This window comes from Dendronephthya gigantea, unplaced genomic scaffold (genome assembly GCF_004324835.1).
Source record: "Dendronephthya gigantea isolate DGI-Jeju-01 unplaced genomic scaffold, DenGig_1.0 000061F, whole genome shotgun sequence".
NCBI lineage: Eukaryota > Metazoa > Cnidaria > Anthozoa > Malacalcyonacea > Nephtheidae > Dendronephthya > Dendronephthya gigantea.
Window position 1 is genome coordinate 951,072 of NW_021163071.1, and position 22,998 is coordinate 974,069.

At 36.1% G+C, this 22,998-nt stretch overlaps 5 protein-coding genes across 6 annotated transcripts; 2 read left to right on the forward strand and 3 right to left on the reverse strand.

Annotated features, from left to right (window-relative positions):
- Window positions 1-670: 670 nt before the first annotated feature.
- On the reverse strand, window positions 671-22,587 carry LOC114530224 (rab5 GDP/GTP exchange factor-like). The gene is made up of 18 exons (XM_028551806.1): window positions 22,268-22,587; window positions 12,275-12,419; window positions 9,679-9,744; window positions 8,309-8,415; window positions 7,393-7,532; window positions 7,026-7,107; window positions 6,774-6,889; window positions 6,527-6,626; window positions 6,366-6,441; window positions 6,047-6,159; window positions 5,600-5,754; window positions 5,282-5,359; window positions 4,877-4,991; window positions 4,735-4,804; window positions 4,379-4,449; window positions 4,181-4,268; window positions 3,281-3,391; window positions 671-2,324 (listed from the first exon to the last, which is right to left on the reverse strand). The coding sequence occupies exons 4-18, from the start codon at window positions 8,377-8,379 to the stop codon at window positions 2,190-2,192; spliced, it is 1,521 nt and encodes a 506-aa protein (XP_028407607.1). The 5' UTR covers window positions 8,380-8,415; window positions 9,679-9,744; window positions 12,275-12,419; window positions 22,268-22,587; the 3' UTR covers window positions 671-2,189.
- On the forward strand, window positions 12,096-12,959 carry LOC114530226 (solute carrier family 22 member 5-like). The gene is made up of 3 exons (XM_028551809.1): window positions 12,096-12,225; window positions 12,360-12,703; window positions 12,822-12,959. Exons 2-3 carry the CDS (start codon window positions 12,374-12,376, stop codon window positions 12,933-12,935), a joined length of 444 nt encoding a protein of 147 aa, XP_028407610.1. The 5' UTR covers window positions 12,096-12,225; window positions 12,360-12,373; the 3' UTR covers window positions 12,936-12,959.
- Window positions 12,670-15,249, forward strand: LOC114530225 (organic cation transporter protein-like). 2 transcript variants are annotated; one of them, XM_028551807.1, is made up of 8 exons: window positions 12,670-13,052; window positions 13,172-13,365; window positions 13,520-13,753; window positions 13,858-13,992; window positions 14,090-14,178; window positions 14,271-14,388; window positions 14,460-14,532; window positions 14,611-15,249. In XM_028551807.1, the coding sequence occupies exons 1-8, from the start codon at window positions 12,984-12,986 to the stop codon at window positions 14,797-14,799; spliced, it is 1,101 nt and encodes a 366-aa protein (XP_028407608.1). In that variant the 5' UTR covers window positions 12,670-12,983; the 3' UTR covers window positions 14,800-15,249. The 2 variants fall into 2 exon arrangements, with proteins under 2 accessions (XP_028407608.1, XP_028407609.1); XM_028551808.1 differs by lacking the exon at window positions 13,520-13,753.
- Window positions 19,800-20,357, reverse strand: LOC114530209. The gene has a single exon (XM_028551788.1). The coding sequence runs from the start codon at window positions 20,355-20,357 to the stop codon at window positions 19,800-19,802; it is 558 nt and encodes a 185-aa protein (XP_028407589.1).
- LOC114530210 (THAP domain-containing protein 2-like) lies at window positions 20,443-21,279 on the reverse strand. The gene has a single exon (XM_028551789.1). The coding sequence runs from the start codon at window positions 21,277-21,279 to the stop codon at window positions 20,443-20,445; it is 837 nt and encodes a 278-aa protein (XP_028407590.1).
- Window positions 22,588-22,998: the final 411 nt, after the last annotated feature.

The window sequence follows — 22,998 nt, forward strand, 5'->3', positions numbered from 1 at the left end:
AAAAAATATTTGCTTTAAACAAAGACCCCATGTGAAGCAATATCTCATGAAAGAAACCAAATACTTTCGAAGCTTTCCGTACTAAAGATTTCTGCCACTGAAAAAGGAGATTGTTCCCTGTAAAATTTCTTCAACAAACGAGCAAGGTCATGAAATGGATCCAGTGCATGCGAGCATGTTCTTTGACTTGTCGGACGTAGTCAATTTGCGCTGACAGACGTGGCGAAGTTACAGTAGTTATCATAACTTTTCTCCACTTCCAAGCAAAATCCTTAATTTAACTGCATTATTTCTCTTTTACGTCCTTCAACAGCCAAACTGCTATTTACAGCAGTAATGAGCGGTAACAGAGCCTGTTTGTTCAAACCAGAGCTCTTGACTTTCTTGCCATTCCGTGTCGAACCACAGACGTCGAAGGCTGGATACTCGCTCGTTTCTGTTCTCTGTTTTCGTTTAAGAGAAGAACTCCCAACATTCATTCTTGATAAAGATGCTACCAAAAACTCTCGTATATCAACTTCATTGTCTTCGTTTGCGCTAAACGGGCTTGGTGAACACTTGTCGAAACAGAATTTTTTTCGAGCTCCACTCTGGGGGCTTGGAGGCGGTGCACAAGGGCACCGTTTCGTGTCGTCTATAGGTAGCTGTTTTAACACAATTGCCATTTTATTTTGCCAGAATTATAGCCACACTTTCTTTCTTTTTCCATACAAGATATTACAAAGTGCTACTTCGCACAGACTTGAAAACATAAAGCAAATATCAGTCTACTTTGCTTTAGCAAATTTTTTTCTCTAGCAGAACATCGAACTTCTCTTTCAGCTGAGGGAAGCCTGGCATATTTTGTAACATTGTTGAACCAATCAGACTCAAGGGACTTTGAAAGGAACCAATAAGAAGCAAGTACGGCTCATTAATATATCATCGGGAACAATATAGCATGTTCCTGCATTCCCAGGCACAAATCGGAAAGTCAGACAATTTCATATTTCCGGCGACACGAAAGTTCATAAAGGTGGCTTTTTTAGCACGCCCAACCCCCATAATTTCCGGTTGTTCACAAAAAGTTCCTAAATAGGTAGATACTCTATACAAGAATTAACTTTTATGGCATATAGTGTCGGCTTCTGCAATACTGAGTTATGTAATGTGGGTTGTTAGAATTTTTTCATTTACAATACTTTCTTCATAAAAAAGCAGATTAAACTATTCATCAACCAAGGAGAACAATAGCTGAACTATGACGCACAAAATGCCACAATCGGACGTGCTGTATGTCTCACAATAAAAACAATATTTCTTTCTAATGTACAGTAACTTGTTGGTTAGACCAGGGCACTATAAAACACAACATGCGTGTTTTATAGCGCCCTGGTTATATTTACGAACTCAATCATGGACGATGCATAAATGGATGTATATATCTAGCTATCTATGTTGTCTTATCAATATTGAATTAATCGGTGTTAAATTATATTGTCATATACTTCCTATATTTACTATCAGTATAAAAGAGGTATTCGTAACTGGTAAAAGAATATTTATAACGACTCCCTAGCTACGGAAGAGTTTCCTTCCTCGGTCATTGAAAAACAGTGATCCAATGTTATCCATAGAGTCAGAGAGATGAGTTTTTGAATATTATCAAAAAAATATTAGATGAACAATTCCATTAAAAGTATAACTTTTATTTTGTGTAATATCTTCAATATTCTTAAATTTGCAAAAATAAGTTTTAGAGGCGTGTCCCCTTGGGCGTATCTAGCAAAGTGAATGACGTCTATTTTAACGTCATCATGACAAACGGCACGTTCCTACCCTACGCCTATGTGGACAGACTAAACAGGAACGAAGAGTATTTGACCGTAAAAGTTGGATTGTATACACTCTAACTATAGCTATTGAAAATTCAAGTAAGATGTTGAGTTTTAAAAAGTTCAGCCGAATGAATTAGATATTTTGCAGAAAACTTAGAAAAAATGGTCGTGTCTTTGTTTTGGCGTAAACACAAAAGAAACTATACTAGTAACTGTCCCGATGATAATTTCCACAAATGAAAGATAGCCTTTCGAACATTGCAGTTTTTGTTTCATGGAAAAGAGACAATAAAGCAAAACCGAACTATATGTTTCTATAAGGTTAGATATTCATGGAGTTAAATACGTTCATTCAATAATTAATAAATAATATTAGCTAACAATACCAGAGGTTGTTTGACTATCGGGATTCACATTCTTTTCCGTTTGGCTCCCCGAGTCTTTGTCTAAATATTGCTTGAGGTATTTTAATTGTCCGTTATTGGTACCATTTAGAATTCCTTCAACCTAAGGAGTTTGATATACAGTGGTCATGTCATTGCATGTAGGGCTAGTCATATGATTAAGACCCCGTTTACAATATACCGGATTCACATGGTCACGACATGTTTTATGGTATCACTGTCCCCAGAACTTCCTTATTTGACAAATCATGTTAAAGCAATCATGCCATCATATCAACATATTTTTGATGTTAATGAGTTCACGGCAACCAGTTATATAGTCCATCGTAATTATCGCTATTCTGGCTTTCATTTAATAAAACCAGAGTAGCGATAATTACGATGGATATTTTTGATGTTGTGACCATGCGAATCTGGTATAGTGTAAACAGGGCCTAAATTCAGGGGTGGCGGAACACTGCAAATTCACTCTGTATAGTGAAAACTGGGTTATGTACTATAGAATATATTGTAAAGGAAATTAGGAATACGAGAAGGCGGTCTTTTCACCAGTTGGAAGCTCGTTTAATACTATATATTTACTCAGGATGCTCTAAATTCGGAAGCCCTAAATTGACCAAATAGAATCACGTCACAGCATTACCATTTTAAGTTTTCATTTAGAACCAACTTGGTGGAAGCAATGAATTTTACGATTTACTCTAACGAGCTATATTTGCAAAGATGCAAAATATTCTCGAGTGATCCTTCCCCTACACACGAGACTCGGAGCATTGTTTGCTCGTGTTATGGCAATATGGCGTATATTCCCCAATTCATTGGTCAAAATAAAATAATCCATCGCAATTATCGCCACTCTGGTTTTATTAATGAAAGTAATCACCACACAAAGATTACATTCACGACCCGGCCGTGGATTCAATTAAGCATAGTGAAAGTAAAACTTGAAATAGGAGAATTTAAAATCATATTTCTTAGGTGCTTCTAATTTGAAAGCGATAATCTTGTGACGTTATTATCGACTATCAATCGTAATTGTCGATTCTTAGATTTACATACCTCTTTGGTAACGTCTGATCTGAACGAAGCGATATCATTTTGTAATTGAACTGCTTTATGTCTCCATTTTAGTTGTCCTTCTCTTAATTCAGCTAAATTATCCAAGTTTTCCTTGAGAAAAGAAGTTTATACTACTACTAACGCATAAACTAGGAACATGTCAATTACTGATGTGCCCATGTTACTGGAGGATTGATATTCCTAGTCTGCCCATGTAACATGCATGATTGAAATGGTCTCAAGTGAGGTTCTTTTATGTATAACGACACTAGGATAGGCAGTCGAAGAATTTAGACTACAGTATATTAGGTAAGTGGTGCGGAATTGTACAAGTGATATGTATTACTCCAATTAAAATTTAAGAGGATTAAAAGAGTCTCCTGATTCGGAACCATATATGTTTGTGTCATCGAGTATGTCTCATTACGTATATATGTTATCCGCAATTAATAATCAGTCAATAACTTGCAGGTTCTGGCCAATAAGAACGTTAATTGTATTTAGTGTAATGGTTGTCTACTCCGCCTTTTGGACAGAATATCACAAAACAAGGGTACGTTGCATCGGGTAGGTCTCCTAGTCCGCTCTTTATTCTATCCCAAAGACAATAGTCAACGAGACGACTGGGTCTGGCGCCGCAAGCAATGACGTTATCAACGTATAGTTAGTTATAAACAACTATATAAAGGCCTATTTAGACTACACCTATAAGTTGTATGCAATTTGATGCAAAAAAAGGCCAATGCCACAATCTTTATTCATTTTGTTCAAGGTGGAATTTAAAGTGTCATGTTTGTACGTGTGTTCATACGTTCACATACGCCAGGATAAGAATCGTATACGACAAATCGGATAGTGTAAATGGGACTTAATTTTGTCAAAGATGATTTATGTTCACACCTGCATTAGTTTAAGACCATCACACATGTTTTCATCCTCAGGATTTGGATCTTCTGACGGACCTGGAGGTTGTTCACCATTCATATAACTTAATTGGCAAAAAAAAACAATTGTGGTTGTTGTTTTGTTTGATTGCATTTTTTTATCAAATAAAATAACTTGAATCATGTGAAAAAAAAGGAAAGATTTAACTTATACCGATTAAATTCTTCTTCGGTAAGTGACAGAGATTGGGCGTCAATCATTTCGATAAATTTTGCTGCACAGCACTAAATATATATGGAAACACAGGTTTAGTTACAGTAGGTCTTGGTGTTAATTTGACTGGGTACTAGTTTACAGCGTCATTTTATTCAATTTCTCTGTTTTCTATTCCTAAGATTTTTTCTAATAGTCACAGAGAAAAAAGTGCCAAGGCAAAACGAAGAAAAATCCATGAAAACTCATGCTAATTGAACAAATTTCTCTACTCGTTCACTCGTAAAATGGAACTGAATCACAATAGACCTTGCAACATAATAGACATACAAAAATCTTCAAAACAAAATACAAACCAAATTCGTAAAATAATATCCCGCTTCACCACTCATTAGTTTGTTAGCATTACAGAATCTTGTTATGTATCTGAAAAGAACGATTGTTTGATATCATTCCCTTAAAACAAGCAAATTATTGCAACAATTAACCAGAACTTACTGGATATTTGAGTTAAGCTTAGTAGGATTGGACTTTAATATAACATATATAAGACACGGTAAGAATTCGTCAGCGCTGCCAGGACCTCCATCCGGTGATGAAAGACGAATAATATCTTTGCGAGTGTTAAAGTAAACATCGTTATTTTTCCAGTTGAGCTGGTAGTCGTGGACCAAATAAGTTTTGTACCACTTCGGGATATAATTTAACGTAGTTCTCCGTTTTTCTTTTGTTCTATCTGTCTCTACCTGATTCGCAGTGTTGCCTAGTTCTGAATGAAGTTCCCTTTCTGTCTACACTGGCTATTTCTATAATTCTGACTTTAGAAGCGTCCTTTCTCCAGGTATAACCCAACCACTCCTATATCTACCCACTAGTGTGGACAACACAGGACGTTAAGGATACGAAACACACGTTTGCTGCATCTGACTATACACGCCAACTTGTCTTGCGGAGCTCTTTTCGTATTTACCTCAACAATATCTGAAAATGAACAACAAAACTTCAATACAAGACGAGAACATGCTGTACGGCAGGAATCAAGTTCTTATCAGGGATGAAATGAACTCGATTTCCTCCAATATAAATAAACGGAGGAAGCGATTCAATCGCTGACGAATTCCAACTTTCACGGGAACAGAATTGCCTGGTGAAATATATAAACAAGCACGAACGAACGCACTTAAAATTACAGCCAGATAGATTAGAAAGAAAGCTGATTACCATTTTGTGCGTCTTCCAATAACTCCAGGACCTTACTGTTCTCCAGGTCGATGGCTGCGTCCAAGTGTTGCCTAGTAACCCACTTGAGTTGACGAATCTTCTTCTGTATTTCCAAATCCTTGAGTTCATCGTCGGTCGATTGCGGACAAAAAACCCTGGGTATATGAAGTTTTAAATTTGTTTCTTACTATAAAACGCCTTTCATTTACGGATTACCCAAGGAATTCTGTCCTACAAGTCTACCAAGTGTCACAGATGATAATGCGGGGGGGGGGGGGCTGAAGGTGGTCGGGGACCACTTACAGTATAAAGCAGCGGGAAGGAGCAACAACACAGTAATGGATTATTACCATAGAAATATTGCATTGGAAAGATTTCATTGGTCTTTCTTTTCCTAATAATTTACTTCTAAACACAGATTGGGCCTTCAACAAAAATATTACTCACATTTTATATATCTTAGTCATGACATATTTTTCAACTCCATCTAAGGCAGTTTGTAGTTGAGCTGGAGTGGTCCCTTTAAACACAACATGACTCTCCAAACGTTCTTCCATATGCTAGGAAGAACAAAGCAAGAATTATAGGCATATGCTAAAATGTCAAACAATGACCAAATTAACCCTTAAATTAACAATGTTGATTTTTGTATGTGTGACCTAATGAAGTAGCTAAAATAGTAAAAATCCAATAAAGAGAAATTCTTGGATCCTTTTTTGGAATTCAGAAAGTTATTCAGAAACAATGGTGTTCTAATCTCACTTACAATATAGAATTTTTGAAGAAATTCACTTTGTCGCTCAACAGACCAAGTAGGGTTGTGTATAACTTGCTCTGTAACACTAAATTGAGAACATGCATAGATCAATGTGTGCTTTTTTCAACCACAAATATAGTGGTAACAGCATACAATTAAATATTACTTACAATTTACATTTTCCAACTATATCTTGTGCTGCTGGTTTACGTAGAGTTTTAAGAAAAATGTTGAAATCAGATGCACTTTGATACACATCTGATGATGGCACTAAATGAAGAGAAGATGTTAGACTTGAAACCCGACTCTTAACTACAGGTATGGATATAGCTCCATTGGCTTAATTGGAAAACTGGAATAACTTTTTTACTGTCGGCTAAGATATTCAAAGTGATAAGTATATAAAAAATCAATTACCATAATGGCCATCAAAATCATTTCCCCTTACAGCTGACATTGAGGCATTCGGTTCTAAAGGCACCTCTATTGGCAGACCACCTTTAGTCTTTGTAAACAATTTCCTTACACTTTGCCTGTAAAACATGTTCATAACTTAATTAGTATGATTTTCTGCTAGAGTGGGATGAAGTAGCAAAGTTATGGTGGTTCTGTGGAAACTAGCAAGAGTAAGGTTAAAATAGAAATAAAAGAGTAGTATAACAGTCTTACCTCTTTGAAGTGGTCTGAAGTTTCTTCTTCTCTTCAAATTTGGAAAATGCTAATGTTGTTTCTTCATTTGGTGATGCTTGATCTAAGAAAGTAAAATTAAAAAAACTGTGGTATAATCAATGATGACAATGGCAGTGCCTTCATACACAACTTCTTTTACTTTATCCCACACCTTACCCTTTTATTGTACAAGAAAATAACTAAACAGATTATGAAGAGAACATCATGAGATAGCATTATGTCCATAGCAGCAAATTAATCCCAACATGGGTGAAATATGTTCAGATGGATATAAAATGAAACATCCTGTGTATATACTATATGCATTAGCCACTTCTTACTTAGCAAATGTATTTAACTAACTCACCTGTCCCAAAGGATACACTTGACTTTGTAGCATGTGTACTTTTCTTCTCACTCAACCTATGTGCTGCCTCATTTGCAAGATATGCTTTGTAACATAGTGAGCAATAACCATGCCATGCTGGGTTACCATAAAAACCACAACTGAAAAAATTATTGATTTCAAATGTTTTAAAGATTTTATATTGCAGCATTGAAGTGATTGAATATTGTTTTTTAAGCTGAATTTCCTTAGATTAAGGTAACTTGTAATTTTGCGAATTTAACTACTGTAAAATGATTTTTTGAATTTGTCAATGTGATGGTCATCAGTATAAATATAATGGTACAAAAATTATTTTAAATAAGCTGAAAAATACTTAAACAGGTTTGAAAATGATATGGAGATCTCTCAAAATTTGATATATCTCCATATATATATATGGACACCATTTGACAGTTCTGAAATTGACTCACCCTACATGATTTATATTACAGTAATTCAAATAAAGATTGCTGTTTTCATTGGCATTGTGAGATTTAACTGCAAGACGAGACTTGACATCACAAATCAAGCTCACATGTACAGTCAACTTTTAACTGGAAGGGATGGAAGATGATTTTGGGTGTGGAAAGTTCTAGATGAACCATTAAACCTGATGAATATGAAGATGCTTTTGAAAAAAGTATGGCTATCAAGCCTATCATTCAGAAAAATATGACTATAATTCAGAAAAGTATGACTATATTTCTGTTATTTTCCTTTAATAATTTTGGTTCAAAATTATCTTTCAGGTTTGAAGTTTCATGCAAGAAACTGTTGAAATATTGTGTGATTTTGTTTCTAAAATATAGACAGTTATAAGTATAGGGTCAAACGATTGGCAAAGCATATAAAACTAAGAAATACACATTACTGAAATTGTTTTAGATATACATACTTGTTTCTGCACTTTAATTGCGGATTTCTTTCACTCAATTTTGGCTTCAAACTTTTCTGAGACGTTGCCATTTGCTGCAAACTTTACACCTCTAGGGCTGTTTGTGACTAGAAAATTATGTAAACCTTTTAAGGACAACACGATTTAAAATATTTGCTAAATATATTGCATTGTCAACCACATTGATTATACTGTGTTGTCAATTGTTTACATCACGAGATATTCTCGAGATCCAACAAGACATAACGATGCAAATGTCGCACTTTTACGATCGACAGTTGCAAAATTCGCGAAAAAAATAGAGCACTGTAAGAAAACTACGCTTAGAACATTCCTGTGTTCTGCGCATGTGTGGCGTATGCTGTAGGTTACCCATGGGCAGAAGTGCTGCCTGAAAGTGTTTAGCTTGCAAATCCCCACTGCTACTGGAATTCTCTATAAGTAATGCCGAAAGGGGACGCTATTATATGCAATTTTCCTTGCAACGTGCAATGCAATAGACCTTATGCATAATGACGTAACAAACCGTGACCCTGGAGGGAGTTCTGGTCTTAATAGTCACGGCGGAAAATTTTGATGTTTGAAGTTATCGTTCCAGTTTGTTTTCAGTTCTTTCGTTAACTATATATTGTTTGTTTACAGTTCAATGTGTTTGAATGAACCAGGCGTCACGGCTTGATACGTCTTTATAACATTAGGTCTGTTATAATTAAATTGACGAAGCTCAAGGATTGCATAGCAATATGCGTCGCTATTCTGAACTCAATTACGGTGCGATTATTCCCAACGCACGTTTTCGTAGCACTTCATTCTCGTTACATAAATGATAAATATTCAGGAGTGTTAAAACACCATACGTGGCATGCGTATTCACGTACCAGCCCAATTTATTATTACTGTTGCATAAACACTGTTTGCAAGATCCTTGCGTCAGCATTTGATCGTTTTAATGGTCCCAACATATACAATTATTTCCCTGTTTTTTCACAATAAGTGTTAACATTATCACTCCAGTCTCCATAGTATTTCACAATAGAGTTAACATGATCACTCATATCGTCCCTTATTATAAAACCCAGCTGTACCAGCATGCGAGCAGATTTCATCCTTTCGACAGAAACGCCACCATGTCGAAAGGTAGAAAAATCTGTTTATCTTTTGAAAAATCAACGAATAGTTATTTGCATTTTGTACGTTTCATTTTGTTTTGGACTGTCCATTTCGTTCACTATATTTTGTAAGTTGATATTGCAAGAACGTGATATGCTTTCTGGCCTGCTACTGTGCAATCGTCGACGAATTTCCAACGGTCGGCCCAACGTGACAATAATTAAGTATCGGGGCACAGGTGTCGGTCCAAGAACTCTTACCTGTGGAAACTGAAAAGCACCATTGCAGTATTCAACCTAACACGCTGTTTTCTGTCTGTAAGGAAACTTTAACATGTTATCCAATTAGTAATAATTCATATTGGACAACTTCTGAAGCAAGATCGAATGATTTTGCTAAATTTAATAAAAACACTCCCACCGCTTTCCCATTTCTGTTAGTTTCACGGTGCGATTAAGAATCTCTGACTTGTTTTAGACATTTTCATCCTCCCCTTAAGCAAAGTTGAAAAAATTTGGCTAATCGGGTACCGTAATAGAATTGGCAATGAATAATTTGCAATATTGGTTTACGACCTTGTACTACATGCATATAACAATTTATTGTGTTGTGACGCGAAATAGCTGCATGGGATGGAGAAAATATCTCATTTAGCCCATGCTTTTCGTCGTAAGAGTACGCATGAAATGAACATCACCGCACATTTCGAACTACTATTGTTTCATTTGTTCGTACGCCCATGCCGGGCTCAGTCTCGTCATGCTGCCTATGCATACCAGTCTCAACATGTCTTATTCTTTTACGCCAGTGTTCTGGGAATCAAACCCAGAAGCCGAACACTCGCGTTTATGTGAAAAGAGGATTTCTCGATTTTGTAAAATGTGCAAGAAATCGTTTTCACTATCAACGAACACACGTTTGGCCCTTCAAATAGACACTGTTTGTTGAAGTCATACAAAAAGGAGGAAAACCGGAGTGCGCGGAGAAAACCCCTCCAAAGGTAACCTGAATTTCAGGTTACCTGACCAGCGGTCCGAATTTGGTATTTTTATTTAGAAATCGTCTGTAATGACAGTTCAGGTTTTATTTATAGTTTCGACCAATATAGTTCCGCTCGTCCGAACGGAGTCTAGGAATTGCATATTGCTATGCATATTGCTATGCAACTTTTGAGCTTTGCCAATTGAATCCTGATGATGGTCTAACGTGCGCAGCGCGCATATCGTCCGCTGCAAAACAGCAGGGGCCGGTTGTAAAAAACCGCTCTTAAATACATTTTGCGTAGTTAAATCGTAGTTAAATCGATTTGCACCTCATGCAACGTTTTCCTTTTTTTATACGTTTTACGGTTTTACTGGATTTCGGTTGACCGAACATGAAGGAAATAAACGTAATCAGGCTCAACATGCAACTTACTCAATATGGCTAATCAATAATGTTCCTTACCTTTCGCACCGTATAATTACTTTTGGCAAACCGTGTACCGAAATTTCAGACCCGAATTGTCATCATGCATCGTTCACACGCAAGTGAAAAAACTAGAAATGTTACATCGAGGAACCGTGAAAACGCCCTCATAAGAGCTGTGAGAAATTTCCTGTTATCATGCATTGTCGAAAACTTGTCACTTGATGTGTGCATATACTTGGTTAGACCACCAGGAGGAATAAATTCGACAAACCATCGATCAATTCATTTTAGACCCGAATTGTACCCGGCGAATATAATCGAACGGCTATGCACTAAAGTCACTATTGACACAAAATTAACAAAACATTTTACCAAACTAAGCCGTTCAGTCATTTATATTGAGTCTCCTTTCCAGAAATGATGACATTTCGAGAACAATGAAAACACCAAAAGAGTATCAAAACAATGAAAACACTTAAATTTTAAATTATCGCATTAGACAATATTATTTTCTCGTTAAAAACACTTAAAAAAACGTTCAGACGTTAAAATATTGTAATTTTCAGGAAAAGCTTAAATACGTAATATCTATCTTCGCTCTCAAGGCATCCCATCACACTGTGGCCGATGCGTCTATGTACGCGCTAGGTTTGTGGCATAAAACCCACTCTGTCACCGAGCCGAACGGTTAGGTGCACGTACATCATGGTATGGGGGTCGTAAGGCATCTTCCCCTTAGTCAGCCGTTAAGATAGGGGGGAGTTCTTCCTATAGCAACTGTCCTTTCGCCAGCTGGTAATCTATGTATATCGCAACTGGTTCGCCAGTCTTCGGCATTGCTGTCAGCGAGTAGTATAGAGATTGATGATCTCTTTTGGAATTTTTTACGTTCTTTCCAATTTTTTACGTTATTTCCTTTTTCATACAAAAAAACACTGTTATAAAAAATATATGGAACGGATATTATCAATGGAATAAAATTCATACTGAGTAACAACCACCTTAATTAACCGCCGAGTAGTCTCCCCAGTCAGTTTTACGAAGGATATGTAAATATCTGTCAGCAAATTTGTTTCAGGACCGTAGCTAGAAGCTTAATTGCGGGGGTGTATATTCATAGATTCGTCCTATGCCCGACTGACTTCTTTTGTCCTATGCACGACTTATTTCTTTTGTACGCTATTGTTCCTACGGTATGTAAGCATGAATATATGAATATACACCCACCCAATTAAGCGGTCTAGTTACGGCCCTGCGGCCCCTGCCTTGTTTGAGAGTTGACATCCAAACATTACACTTGGCACAGATAAGTTTAATTTCTTTATAGGAGATTCAAAGAGTTTTCGAGAGTATTCAAGGAAAATAATTTACGGAGTACTTACGTGTATTCAAGTGAGGTAAAGCAAAGTTATTAATTAAGCAAAAATTACATGACATATTTCATACCTTGAGTGCATAATTCCATGTGATTGATGTGAATTGTTAAAATGCAGCACTAATCTCAATTTTATCTGGTCATGTACCAAACTAGGTCCCACAACTACCATGAGTTCACTCAGTGCAGATAATCTTGCAAGTACTTTGGGTAAACCTGGCAAATTACAGATGATCTTGTACATAATGCTATGTTCCAATTTATTCTTTCTGTGTTGGAATCATTTGGCCATGGCATTTATGGGTGCAAAAACTAAATACCATTGTGCAGTGGGGAATATCACACAAATAGATGAAGTTGTCCCCCTTGTAAAGAAAGGTGGGAAGACGTTGTGGGATGGATGTAATCTTTATGTAAATGTCAGCACTAAGGAAAAGAAACCATGTTCCAATGGATGGACATATTATTTGGAAGGACGAGAACAAACTATTATATCTGAGGTAATGAATTGATGGTATTTATACTGGTTGGTTATATTGTGGTAGCTCTTTATCTCTGTTGATCCTTCTGCTAATGACCAATGATTTTGGGGAGAATGGTTTTAATTGCGTTTTCTAGTTTGATCTAGTTTGTGATGATGCATACAAAACTAATCTGGCTACAACAATCTACTTCTGTGGTGTGTTAGTTGGTGGTCTGCTGTTTGGAACATTGTCTGATAAATTTGGTTGACGACCAGTACTATTATGCTGTTTGTATTCTCAGATCATTCTTGGTATAATGATATTCTTCATAAGAAACTATATCGCTTTTGTGATATTGCGTTTTATCCTGGGAGCTGTGTTACAGGTATAAGATTAATGAAACAACTCAAGGCATGGATTTATTCCGGTAAACTTATAATCATTACCAGTCTCATCATATTTTGGATAGGAAAAGCAGAGCACTAGATCTTTATGTTTTTCCAGGGTATGGATGCAGGATATATTTTGATAATCGAGTTATTTGCTTTGAAATATCGAAGTAGAGTTGGTACCATACAAACCACTTTCTGGCCAGTTGGTGTGATGTTTCTAGCTTTGATTGCATTTCTCATTCAAGACTGGAGATATATACAATTGTTTATAACACTGGCAACAATTCTTCAGATTTCTTTAATATGGTAATTTTAATGCAATTTTTTGTGACCACCTCATCATGACATAAAAGTCATCACTGATCAATATTATCATTATCATCATAATGATCACCATGATCATGAATCACAGTCCCTTTAAATCATTGCAAAAATTGTTTCTTGTTTTTAATCCTATCAGGTTGCAGCCAGAATCCTTTCGTTGGTTGATAACGCAGAAGAAATTCGACAAGGCCGAGCAAGTGGTCACGAGAATTGTTAAATTTAATAACTTAGAGTTCCCTCGTGAAATATTTGACGATGTTGTTGAAAAAAGTAAAACAGAGAAGATCACTGTTGTGAAGAAATACACCATCATTGATACGTTTCGATATCGTGTGCTGAGAAAACGATCAATCATTCTGGCTTGGATATGGTAAAGACTTTTTAGACTGAGTTTTCTTCCTCGTATAATTTGTTTCAGTTACATTAGGTTGACATGGAAACATTAAACAAACGTATAATTTGTTATCACTCTAGGTTTTCCATCTCTGTTGGTTATTATGGTGTATCACTCAATATCTCAAGTTTAGCTGGAAACAAATATCTCAATTTCTTCATCGGTGGGACCCTGGAACTAATACCATATTTCTTAACAGTTTTTATAACCGAAAGGTGATTTTTTTCCCTAGAAACGTTCCTTGCTATTTGACTAAATATTGACGACTTGAGCTAAGGCATATTGAAGCAAATATCACTTATTTGTTCCAAGGTTTGGTCGTCGTAAACCTCTCTGTACGTATCTCATGATAGGAGCAGTCATGAATATTACTGCTGGAGTTCTTTCTGAGAAAGCTGCAGGTTAGTTGGGAGTACTCCATATTAGAGCTGCTTTACCTTCATTAACAATATCTAACGAGTGAGATTAAATACTTTGTCTTGTTGTTTGCCAGACAATGATGCACTTCAAGATTTAACGACAGCTCTCGCAATTATTGGTAGAATCGGGTTTAGTGGATCATTCAGTGTCTTGTTCATTTACACCTCTGAATTGTTTCCAACTGAGATAAGGTAGGTTTTCAGGCGATATTTTCGTTTTATTTGTTGAAATGTATTCTTCTAATGCTCTGTCTTAACGTCAGAAATGTAGGTTTAGGAGCTTGTATGTCATGGACCAGGTTTGGTGGTATGATTGCTCCTCAGATTCTGTTGTTGGTACGTAAAGTATTAAAAGTTTCTACTCTAGTATCTACTCTCTAGATCGAATTCCATCTTTTCATTAATATTTTCTAGGGAGAGAAAAGCAAGAAGTCCGTTCCGTTTATTATTTTCGGACGTTTTAGCTTCATTGCTAGTTTGAGTTCCTTGTTGTTGTTTGAAACTTTGAACAAGAAACTGTCGGATACGATTCGCGAGGAAGAGAAAGATGATTCCAGTGAAGAAATGAATATTCCCGTTGAAGAGACACGTCTCTTCCGATAGATAAATAAAAGATTTTTTATTCAGTTAGTTCTTAGTTTGAATTGCGATGTTGACAGTGACCTTGTTAGTTGTCAGTGGTTGTTAGTAACTGCCGGTAGTACCTATTACGTAATTAATAACGTGACAAATGTCACCTGACTTTGTAGATAAGTATCCTGGACATTTTATATTATAGTGGTTATATACACATAGTAGCATGCTAGAAAAGACACAGTAAAGTTTGCATGAAAACATAACAGTACTATACAATGTGGCTGCCATGCAACAGCGCTGGTAAGTTACCATTTAATGGTGGTCATAACCACCCAAAGTGTAACTACCATGTCACCACCCACCCCGTGGGTGGGTGAAGGCTATTTCAGATATGGCAGAGCACCTCGCCAGTCGCCACTAGGTCTCCAACTTATACGCGGCCATAATATCCAATATGGCGACCATATATACGTTAAGTTTACATGCAAATTTAGACCAGTGAACTCAAATAAGACTGAAACGCTCACTCGCTGACTTTCCCTCATTAATGAGTGAAGCCAAGATGGCGGATCATGATGCCTTTCTTGTAGGTATGATCCAGGCCTCTGGCGCGGAAACTTCAAAGGAAAAATCAGAATTCCCGACAAAATTTCCGCGTGGAGGCCTGGATCATACCTACAAGAAAGGCTTCATGATCCGCCATCTTGGCTTCAAACTTCCGACAGAGTGAGCGTTCCAGTCTTATTTGAGTTCACTGATTTAGACCAATTGCGAAACTTAGTAGCCGCGCCTTCGCATAACATGGAAGCGAGGCTTATTATGCAAAAAACAATATTTGTATTTTTTGCCGTACAAAGCTATCCGCCGAGTTATATCCCGGTTTTCGCCTTTGGTTTACATATTTTTCGATACCTTTAAAGCTCGGTTTCATCGTTGTTATCATAGTTTTCAGGTGAGGGAGTTTTGCCTTTCATTTGAGGCGTTTTTGTGATGTTTTCATTAATTTTTTCGGCTGCTTTCGTCGGGGAAATATGGAAAAGGCCGACACAAACTCAGGTAAAAATTCAGTTTTTTCCAAACTATTTCGTCTCAAGTCTTGAAAATTTATTTCATTTTTCTTCCTCTTATTTGTGCAAAATTTGGCGATATATATTTGGTGCAAAATCTATGTTTTTGTGACAAAAATTGTTGAAAACTAAATGAAAAGTGACAGTCAGATTTTATAATTTCACACCTAATGACTGAAATGGTTCAAATTTATTCACAAATATCACTATATTTTTTATCTTTATACCAGAGTAATACTGTGAAAATGGCAAAAAGTAACTAACTGAAATGTTTTTGTTTATTTCGTTTTAAAAAAGTACAGACGATGCATGGCTTGCATACCGACATGAAGGCCGAATTTTATTTAAAAGTCGAATTCGAACGCATCTGACGTTCTGTATATTTTTTGTCACTACAAAACACTATTCTTTCTATCTACTACCATGCAATAGATGTTTTAAATAAGGGTTAACCAGGAATACTTTAAAAGGAAAGGATTCCGTTCACCATCGCATTATAAAACGGAAAACACTTCCGAACTTCGGGGTTGTATATTTTTTTCGCCTTCGGCTTTGCCATCATGTAAAGGCATATCTTAAAAAACGCTGCTGCTCGCATTGTGGCTACCTTTATAGTATGATATTGTGGGAAAAGAAATATTAAATGGTAATTCAAAATAGAGAATGATATTATGTCTTGGTAATAAGTATTTTACTATCCATGTCATGCATGTGTGCCAAGTTGAAGAGTTGTTTTGCTTTTCAGTCGGCATCACGTCACATGTACTGTAGTCTATATACACAGGGAAAATAAACCAAAAAACTCCGTTGTATATTTTATCTCCGATTGTTTCTGTCAACAGAGTTCTGCTAATTTTTTCCTGAGCTGTAAAATTGCTGTGAAATTACAGCTTATCGATCGATAAAATTGGTGTAAAATAATTTTAAATGAGAAATGTAAACATGGTGGTTGTTCGACCGTGACTTTTCAATAGTCCTTGTCACAAAAACATAGATTTTGCACCAAATATATATCGCCAAATTTTGCACAAATAAGAGGAAGAAAAATGAAATAAATTTTCAAGACTTGAGACGAAATAGCTTGGAAAAAACTGAATTTTTACCTGAGTTTGTGTCGGTCTTTTCCATATTTCCCCGACGAAAGCTGCCGAAAAAATTAATGAAAACATCACAAAAACGCCTCAAATGAAAGGCAAAACTCCCTCATCTTAAAACTATGATAACAACGATGAAACCGAGCTTTAAAGGTATCGAAAAATATGTAAACCAAAGGCGAAAACCGGGCTATAACTCGGCGGATAGCTTTGTACGGCAAAAAATACAAATATTGTTTTTTGCATAATAAGCCTCGCTTCCATGTTATGCGAAGGCGCGGCTACTAAGTTTCGCAATAGACCTTTCCCCTTTTAGCACTAGGCGCGCTAAGCATGACGGTAGGAGTATGCAAAGTTGCTTTCGAACGAAATGGCTGCCGTATGTGCGGTGAATTTCGTGCGAGAGAAGAATCGGCGGATTTTTAACATCATTTCGTGTCCATCGATATTTGTTTTCTTTGGAAAATTGCGAGAAGGTTCGTCACTACAAAACACCGAAATTTCATGACGATCTGGGCGTTAATGGCGATAAAAATCCGTCGAGAAGATGCCAAGTTGTGAACAATATTCGCTCAAATTTGCTTGCGAAAAGTTGACTAACGTGCACTGAAACAGGTGAGTTCGCTTTTCAACTTGCGATCGGCTGATTATTTTTACAAAATAAGCGTAACTGATTGTGTTTCTTTTTGGATCTCAGCAGTATTTTACTTTTATTCTTGTGCAAATATCGTTTTAAGCTTCCAGAAATTGGCATATGTTGCCAAGATTTTGTTCGAATTTGCCACTAAGCTGCCCTTGGCCCTCGGAAATGTTTTTAGCTTGTTTTGGCGCGAAAATACCCGTATTTAAATAAGCAACACAAGCCGTAGCAACAATATATAAATTTGAAAGTGTTTTTCTTGGTTTACTGCTGTTGTTTGTCCTCTAGTTGAAGTCTGCATTGGTTCACACCCTCCACTGTAATTTAATAAATTTCTCGTTGGTTATAGAATATCATTTAGGTAAATAAATTTAATTTTTTTAACAATATAACATAGTAAATAAATATTTAGATAGGATATTTTAGGTAAATTGGTTTAAGATAGTTTAAAATTAAATAGATAGGATATTTTAGGTAAATTCAATTAACATAGATAGATTATAGTTTGAAATTAAATAAATATATAAATATAAGCATACAAATTTTTAAACCATATAATATGGAGAGTGAACCAAGCACTTCGCATGAGACGAATAATAGTGAAATACCAGCATTAAAAAGATGGACAAAAGATTTACATGGCATTCCAGAATTTACATATGAGCTGTTAATCAAGCATTTGGGAACTGAACATTCTGGTACAGGTGCTCAGAAACACAAAAAAATGGGTTACCAAATGTTCAAAGACAAATATGTTGGGCAAGTCCAGGTTAAACCAAATGTCATTAAGGGAAACATATCATGCTTCATACTTAAATGCATTGTTAATGCTGCAATGAAAAGCAATACATACACTGTTTATGTCCATTTAAATGAAGCAAATGGGGAGGTTGTGTATAGCAGCTGTACGTGTACTGCAGGCAAAGGTGGTAAATGTAAACATGTTGTTGCTCTGCTCTTTCAAGTTATCGAATATAAACAATTAGACATGACTGAGGTCCCAGATCATCCTACCTGCACACAGTTATTACAGCAATGGCATGTACCAAGAAAAGATGAGTCGGACGAAGCTGTTCTCTATGAGAACATTGTGTTTGAAAAGAATGTGTATGAGAAAGATATTAAGGCTAAAAAGAGGAAACACAAACAGTCACTCCCCATATACAATCCCACTCCACATTTCTCACGGACAGTGCAAAAAAATGATATTCAAAAGCTTGCCAATGCTTTGATTGAAACAGATGAGAATAGTTATTTGGGCAACTTGCTAAAGTCAAGTGACTGTCAGCCATGTCCTTTTGACACAATGCACCTAGATATGCCATCAAAGAAGCGATACTCTGAATCAATGCACCTCAATATAAATAACTATAGTGTGCGTGATAAGATACTTGAGAGATTACCTTCCACTACAGCTGAAGAATTGGTAACTAATTGTGATGCTATTAATAGTTTAAGTGGCTTAGTAAAAATTACACATGCACAAGTTCTTCAAATTGAGCAGAACACTAGGCAGCAGTCCTCAAGTGATGTTTGGTTTGATGAACGACAAAAAAGGCTTACATCTTCAAATTTTGGAGCAATAGTAAAGCGCAGAAAGCAAAGGTTCCCCAAATCACTGTTGGCAAATATTCGCAAGTCAAAGCAGACCACTTGTCCTAAACCTTGCCAGTGGGGAAAAGATAAGGAAGCGAAAGCAATTGAAGAGTACTATAAATTTAAAAAAAATGAAGGAAAAAATGTTGATGTGTGTGCAAGTTGTGGGTTTGTTGTGAATTTGAAGTTTCCATGGTTAGGTGCTAGCCCAGATTTTTTAGTGTTCGACAGCACAGAACCAACATCATTTGGTATTGGAGAAGTCAAATGCCCATTCTCAAAAAAGAACTTAAGCATTGATGATGCTTGCAATGACAAAAACTTCTTTTTGGAAAAATTGAACGGAAAAGTCAAATTAAAAAAAACCAACAATTATTTCTATCAAATTCAAGGGTGCATGGCTACACTTAATGTTAGCTGGTGTGATTTTGTTGTGTTCACAAATGTAGACTTGCATATTGAGAGGATCTACTTTGATAATGACTTCTGGCAAAAAGTTGTTCCAGAGCTAAGTAGTTTTTACTCTGAATACATGTTGCCAGAACTGTAATATAGAATAAACAATACAATTAAGTTATCAAGTTGCAATTACATTTACATTTAACAAAAAGTCACTGGTAAATGAACAAACTAATCTTGTTTTTCCTTAATGAGAGGTGGTAAAAATAGAGTTAAATAGGAGCATACACTCCAAATGTGCTCTAAGTTCTCAGCCAATGTCAGGGGAACTACTTGATGCAAAATTCTATAACTTTTTATCCTTGCGATTGCACGTTCAACATGTACACGAACTGATGCAATTTTTCGTGTTTTTGCTTCATCCTCAACTGATAGCTGAGGCTGTCCATTTAAAAAAGGTGGAATGTTTAAAGACACACCATTTGGCATGTCAGCCTCAATGTCGAATCCTCTGTCTGCCATTAATTCATCACCGGGTTCAAGAAGCTTCAAAATACCACAGTCATGAGTAATTTTCTTATCACTAGTTCGGCCTGCATACAAGCTAGAGATGAAACTTGGGTATCCATTTGGTGATATCCCAATTAGGCCCTTTGCAGTGTTGTGGTTTTTGTAGCTCGAAAATGTAATGGACTGACTTCTGCATGATGATGGCATTTCAATGAAAATTTCAGTGCAGTCAATTATCACTCTAGTTTTAGGATATGTTAGTTTAAAACAGCCAGGCATGTTATCATCAACAAAATCCCGACTGGGCCAAATTGGTAAAGAACGAAGGCGTTGGTATAAGAATACAATCCATGTTTTAAATATTCTAGAAACTTGTGTTGTGGAAATATAAGCGATGTGCAATATCTTGTACAAGTAACCCCAAGCGCAATCTTATGAGTACAAGAAATAATTCTTGCTCTGGAGACATAGATCTTGGTTTGCCACATTTGTTTTGAGATTCCGAGGTTATAGGAGCTGTATTTGAACCATAGTATTGAAGGTGTTCACAGGCTGGGGAAAGGTAGTTATAAAATGCCTTGAAACAAGAGTAATTTGGAAAGCCAGTGTAAAATTTAAAATCACTGTCACTGTTAATAAATTTCTCCATCTGAAATACCCCACATTTTAATTTAGCAATATCTTCATTATATTTTGTGTTCAATGCCATGTTTTGTGCTTCTAGTGATAATATTTTATCCTTAAGTTCCTGCAGTGTATTTTCAGAGTTGTCATCTTTACTTGTGCTATCATCAACAACAGAGCTTTCTTTACTTGTATTTTCTAAATATGTTTCTTCAGTAATTACTGGATTTTTAGCTGCCACTGTCCGAATAGTTGGGCTTTTCCTAGGTTTGCTTGTAGCAGTGGCAAAAATTGTTGGAACATTGTTGCTGTATGTTTTTGCACCGCCCACAAAATGTGCTGAGCATACTCTATGACTTGATCCAGGATCCCTTATACCTTTTCTTTTCAACAAACGTACCCACTTTTTCCTCAACTCTGGATTTTTTGGAATTTTATGAAATGACATCTCAGGATTTTTTCTACTATCACTTTCACACTGTGGTATACAGCAGTATCGTTTACACATTCTTTGACCAGTAATTTCATAAGTTTCACTATTATTCGTCTCATGCGAAGTGCTTGGTTCACTCTCCATATTATATGGTTTAAAAATTTGTATGCTTATATTTATATATTTATTTAATTTCAAATATAATCTATTATGTTGAATTTACCTAAAATATCCTATCTATTTAATTTTAAACTATCTTAAACCAATTTACCTAAAATATCCTATCTAATATTATTTACTATGTTATATTGTTAAAAAAATTAAATTTATTTACCTAAATGATATTCTATAACCAACGAGAAATTTATTAAATTACAGTGGAGGGTGTGAACCAATGCAGACTTCAACTAGAGGACAAACAACAGCAGTAAACCAAGAAAAACACTTTCAAATTTATATATTGTTGCTACGGCTTGTGTTGCTTATTTAAATACGGGTATTTTCGCGCCAAAACAAGCTAAAAACATTTCCGAGGGCCAAGGGCAGCTTAGTGGCAAATTCGAACAAAATCTTGGCAACATATGCCAATTTCTGGAAGCTTAAAACGATATTTGCACAAGAATAAAAGTAAAATACTGCTGAGATCCAAAAAGAAACACAATCAGTTACGCTTATTTTGTAAAAATAATCAGCCGATCGCAAGTTGAAAAGCGAACTCACCTGTTTCAGTACACGTTAGTCAACTTTTCGCAAGCAAATTTGAGCGAATATTGTTCACAACTTGGCATCTTCTCGACGGATTTTTATCGCCATTAACGCCCAGATCGTCATGAAATTTCGGTGTTTTGTAGTGACGAACCTTCTCGCAATTTTCCAAAGAAAACAAATATCGATGGACACGAAATGATGTTAAAAATCCGCCGATTCTTCTCTCGCACGAAATTCACCGCACATACGGCAGCCATTTCGTTCGAAAGCAACTTTGCATACTCCTACCGTCATGCTTAGCGCGCCTAGTGCTAAAAGGGGAAAGGTCTATTGGTCTTAATTTTTTCCCACAATAAAATTCATTTCAGAATAATTAATACAAGTACATTATTGTATACTTAATAGAATATAAGGATAAACTTACTGTTCCTGCTGTCACTTGCCAGCCCAGCCGCTATGTTTATATCTGCCAGAAATCACTCAGAAGCACCGGATCGGAAGCAATCAAGGGCAGGCAGGGGTAGCATAACAGGTAAGGCATCTTAGTTTACCAACTCTGTCTTTAATCTTTATTCGATTATTGAAAATTATATGAACAAACAGCAACAAACTAGACAGTCTTAATTTGGAAAAGCGAGACTGGTAAGATACATTCAATTTCCATGAGCATATATAGGGCAGGCACCTTAAAATTACTCGTTGTGTTAGTTACTCCGAAAGTGGAGGCCTTTTGGGGCGAGGTGCTTTGCCAGGTTATATTTTCATGTTACGAGGGTTCGAATATACATTACATATATTAGCATAAATTATATAATACACACTAATATATATACATACGGTATACATAGACACTATATATACATACACACTAAACATACATACACACTATATATACATACACACTATATACATATATACATATATATACATATATGGTTACATCGTTACATGGTTAGTGGTTATATGGTTATGTGGTTAGTGGTTATATGGTTATGTGGTTAGTGGTTATATGGTTATGTGGTTATATGGTTATGTGGTTATGTGGTTATGTGGTTATGTGGTTAGTGGTTATGTGGTTATATGGTTATATGGTTATGTGGTTATATGGTTATATGGTAATGTGGTTATATGGTTAGTGGTTAGTGGTTATATGGT

Bases quoted from the DNA above. Each gene is read 5' to 3' on its own strand.
- LOC114530210 (XM_028551789.1), bottom strand. From the start codon at position 21,279: ATGGAGAGTGAACCAAGCACTTCGCATGAGACGAATAATAGTGAAACT.
- LOC114530225 (XM_028551807.1), top strand. From the start codon at position 12,984: ATGATATTCTTCATAAGAAACTATATCGCTTTTGTGATATTGCGTTTT. The intron at 13,993-14,089 runs GTGATTTTTTTC...ATTTGTTCCAAG, and splicing joins ACAGTTTTTATAACCGAAAG to GTTTGGTCGTCGTAAACCTC. The intron at 14,533-14,610 runs GTACGTAAAGTA...AATATTTTCTAG, and splicing joins CTCCTCAGATTCTGTTGTTG to GGAGAGAAAAGCAAGAAGTC.
- LOC114530209 (XM_028551788.1), bottom strand. From the start codon at position 20,357: ATGCCTGGCTGTTTTAAACTAACATATCCTAAAACTAGAGTGATAATT.
- LOC114530224 (XM_028551806.1), bottom strand. From the start codon at position 8,379: ATGGCAACGTCTCAGAAAAGTTTGAAGCCAAAATTGAGTGAAAGAAAT. The intron at 6,627-6,773 runs GTAATTGATTTT...CTCTTCATTTAG, and splicing joins TGATTTTGATGGCCATTATG to TGCCATCATCAGATGTGTAT. The intron at 4,269-4,378 runs GTATAAGTTAAA...TTGCCAATTAAG, and splicing joins ACCGAAGAAGAATTTAATCG to TTATATGAATGGTGAACAAC.
- LOC114530226 (XM_028551809.1), top strand. From the start codon at position 12,374: ATGAGTTCACTCAGTGCAGATAATCTTGCAAGTACTTTGGGTAAACCT. The intron at 12,704-12,821 runs GTAATGAATTGA...TGCGTTTTCTAG, and splicing joins AACAAACTATTATATCTGAG to TTTGATCTAGTTTGTGATGA.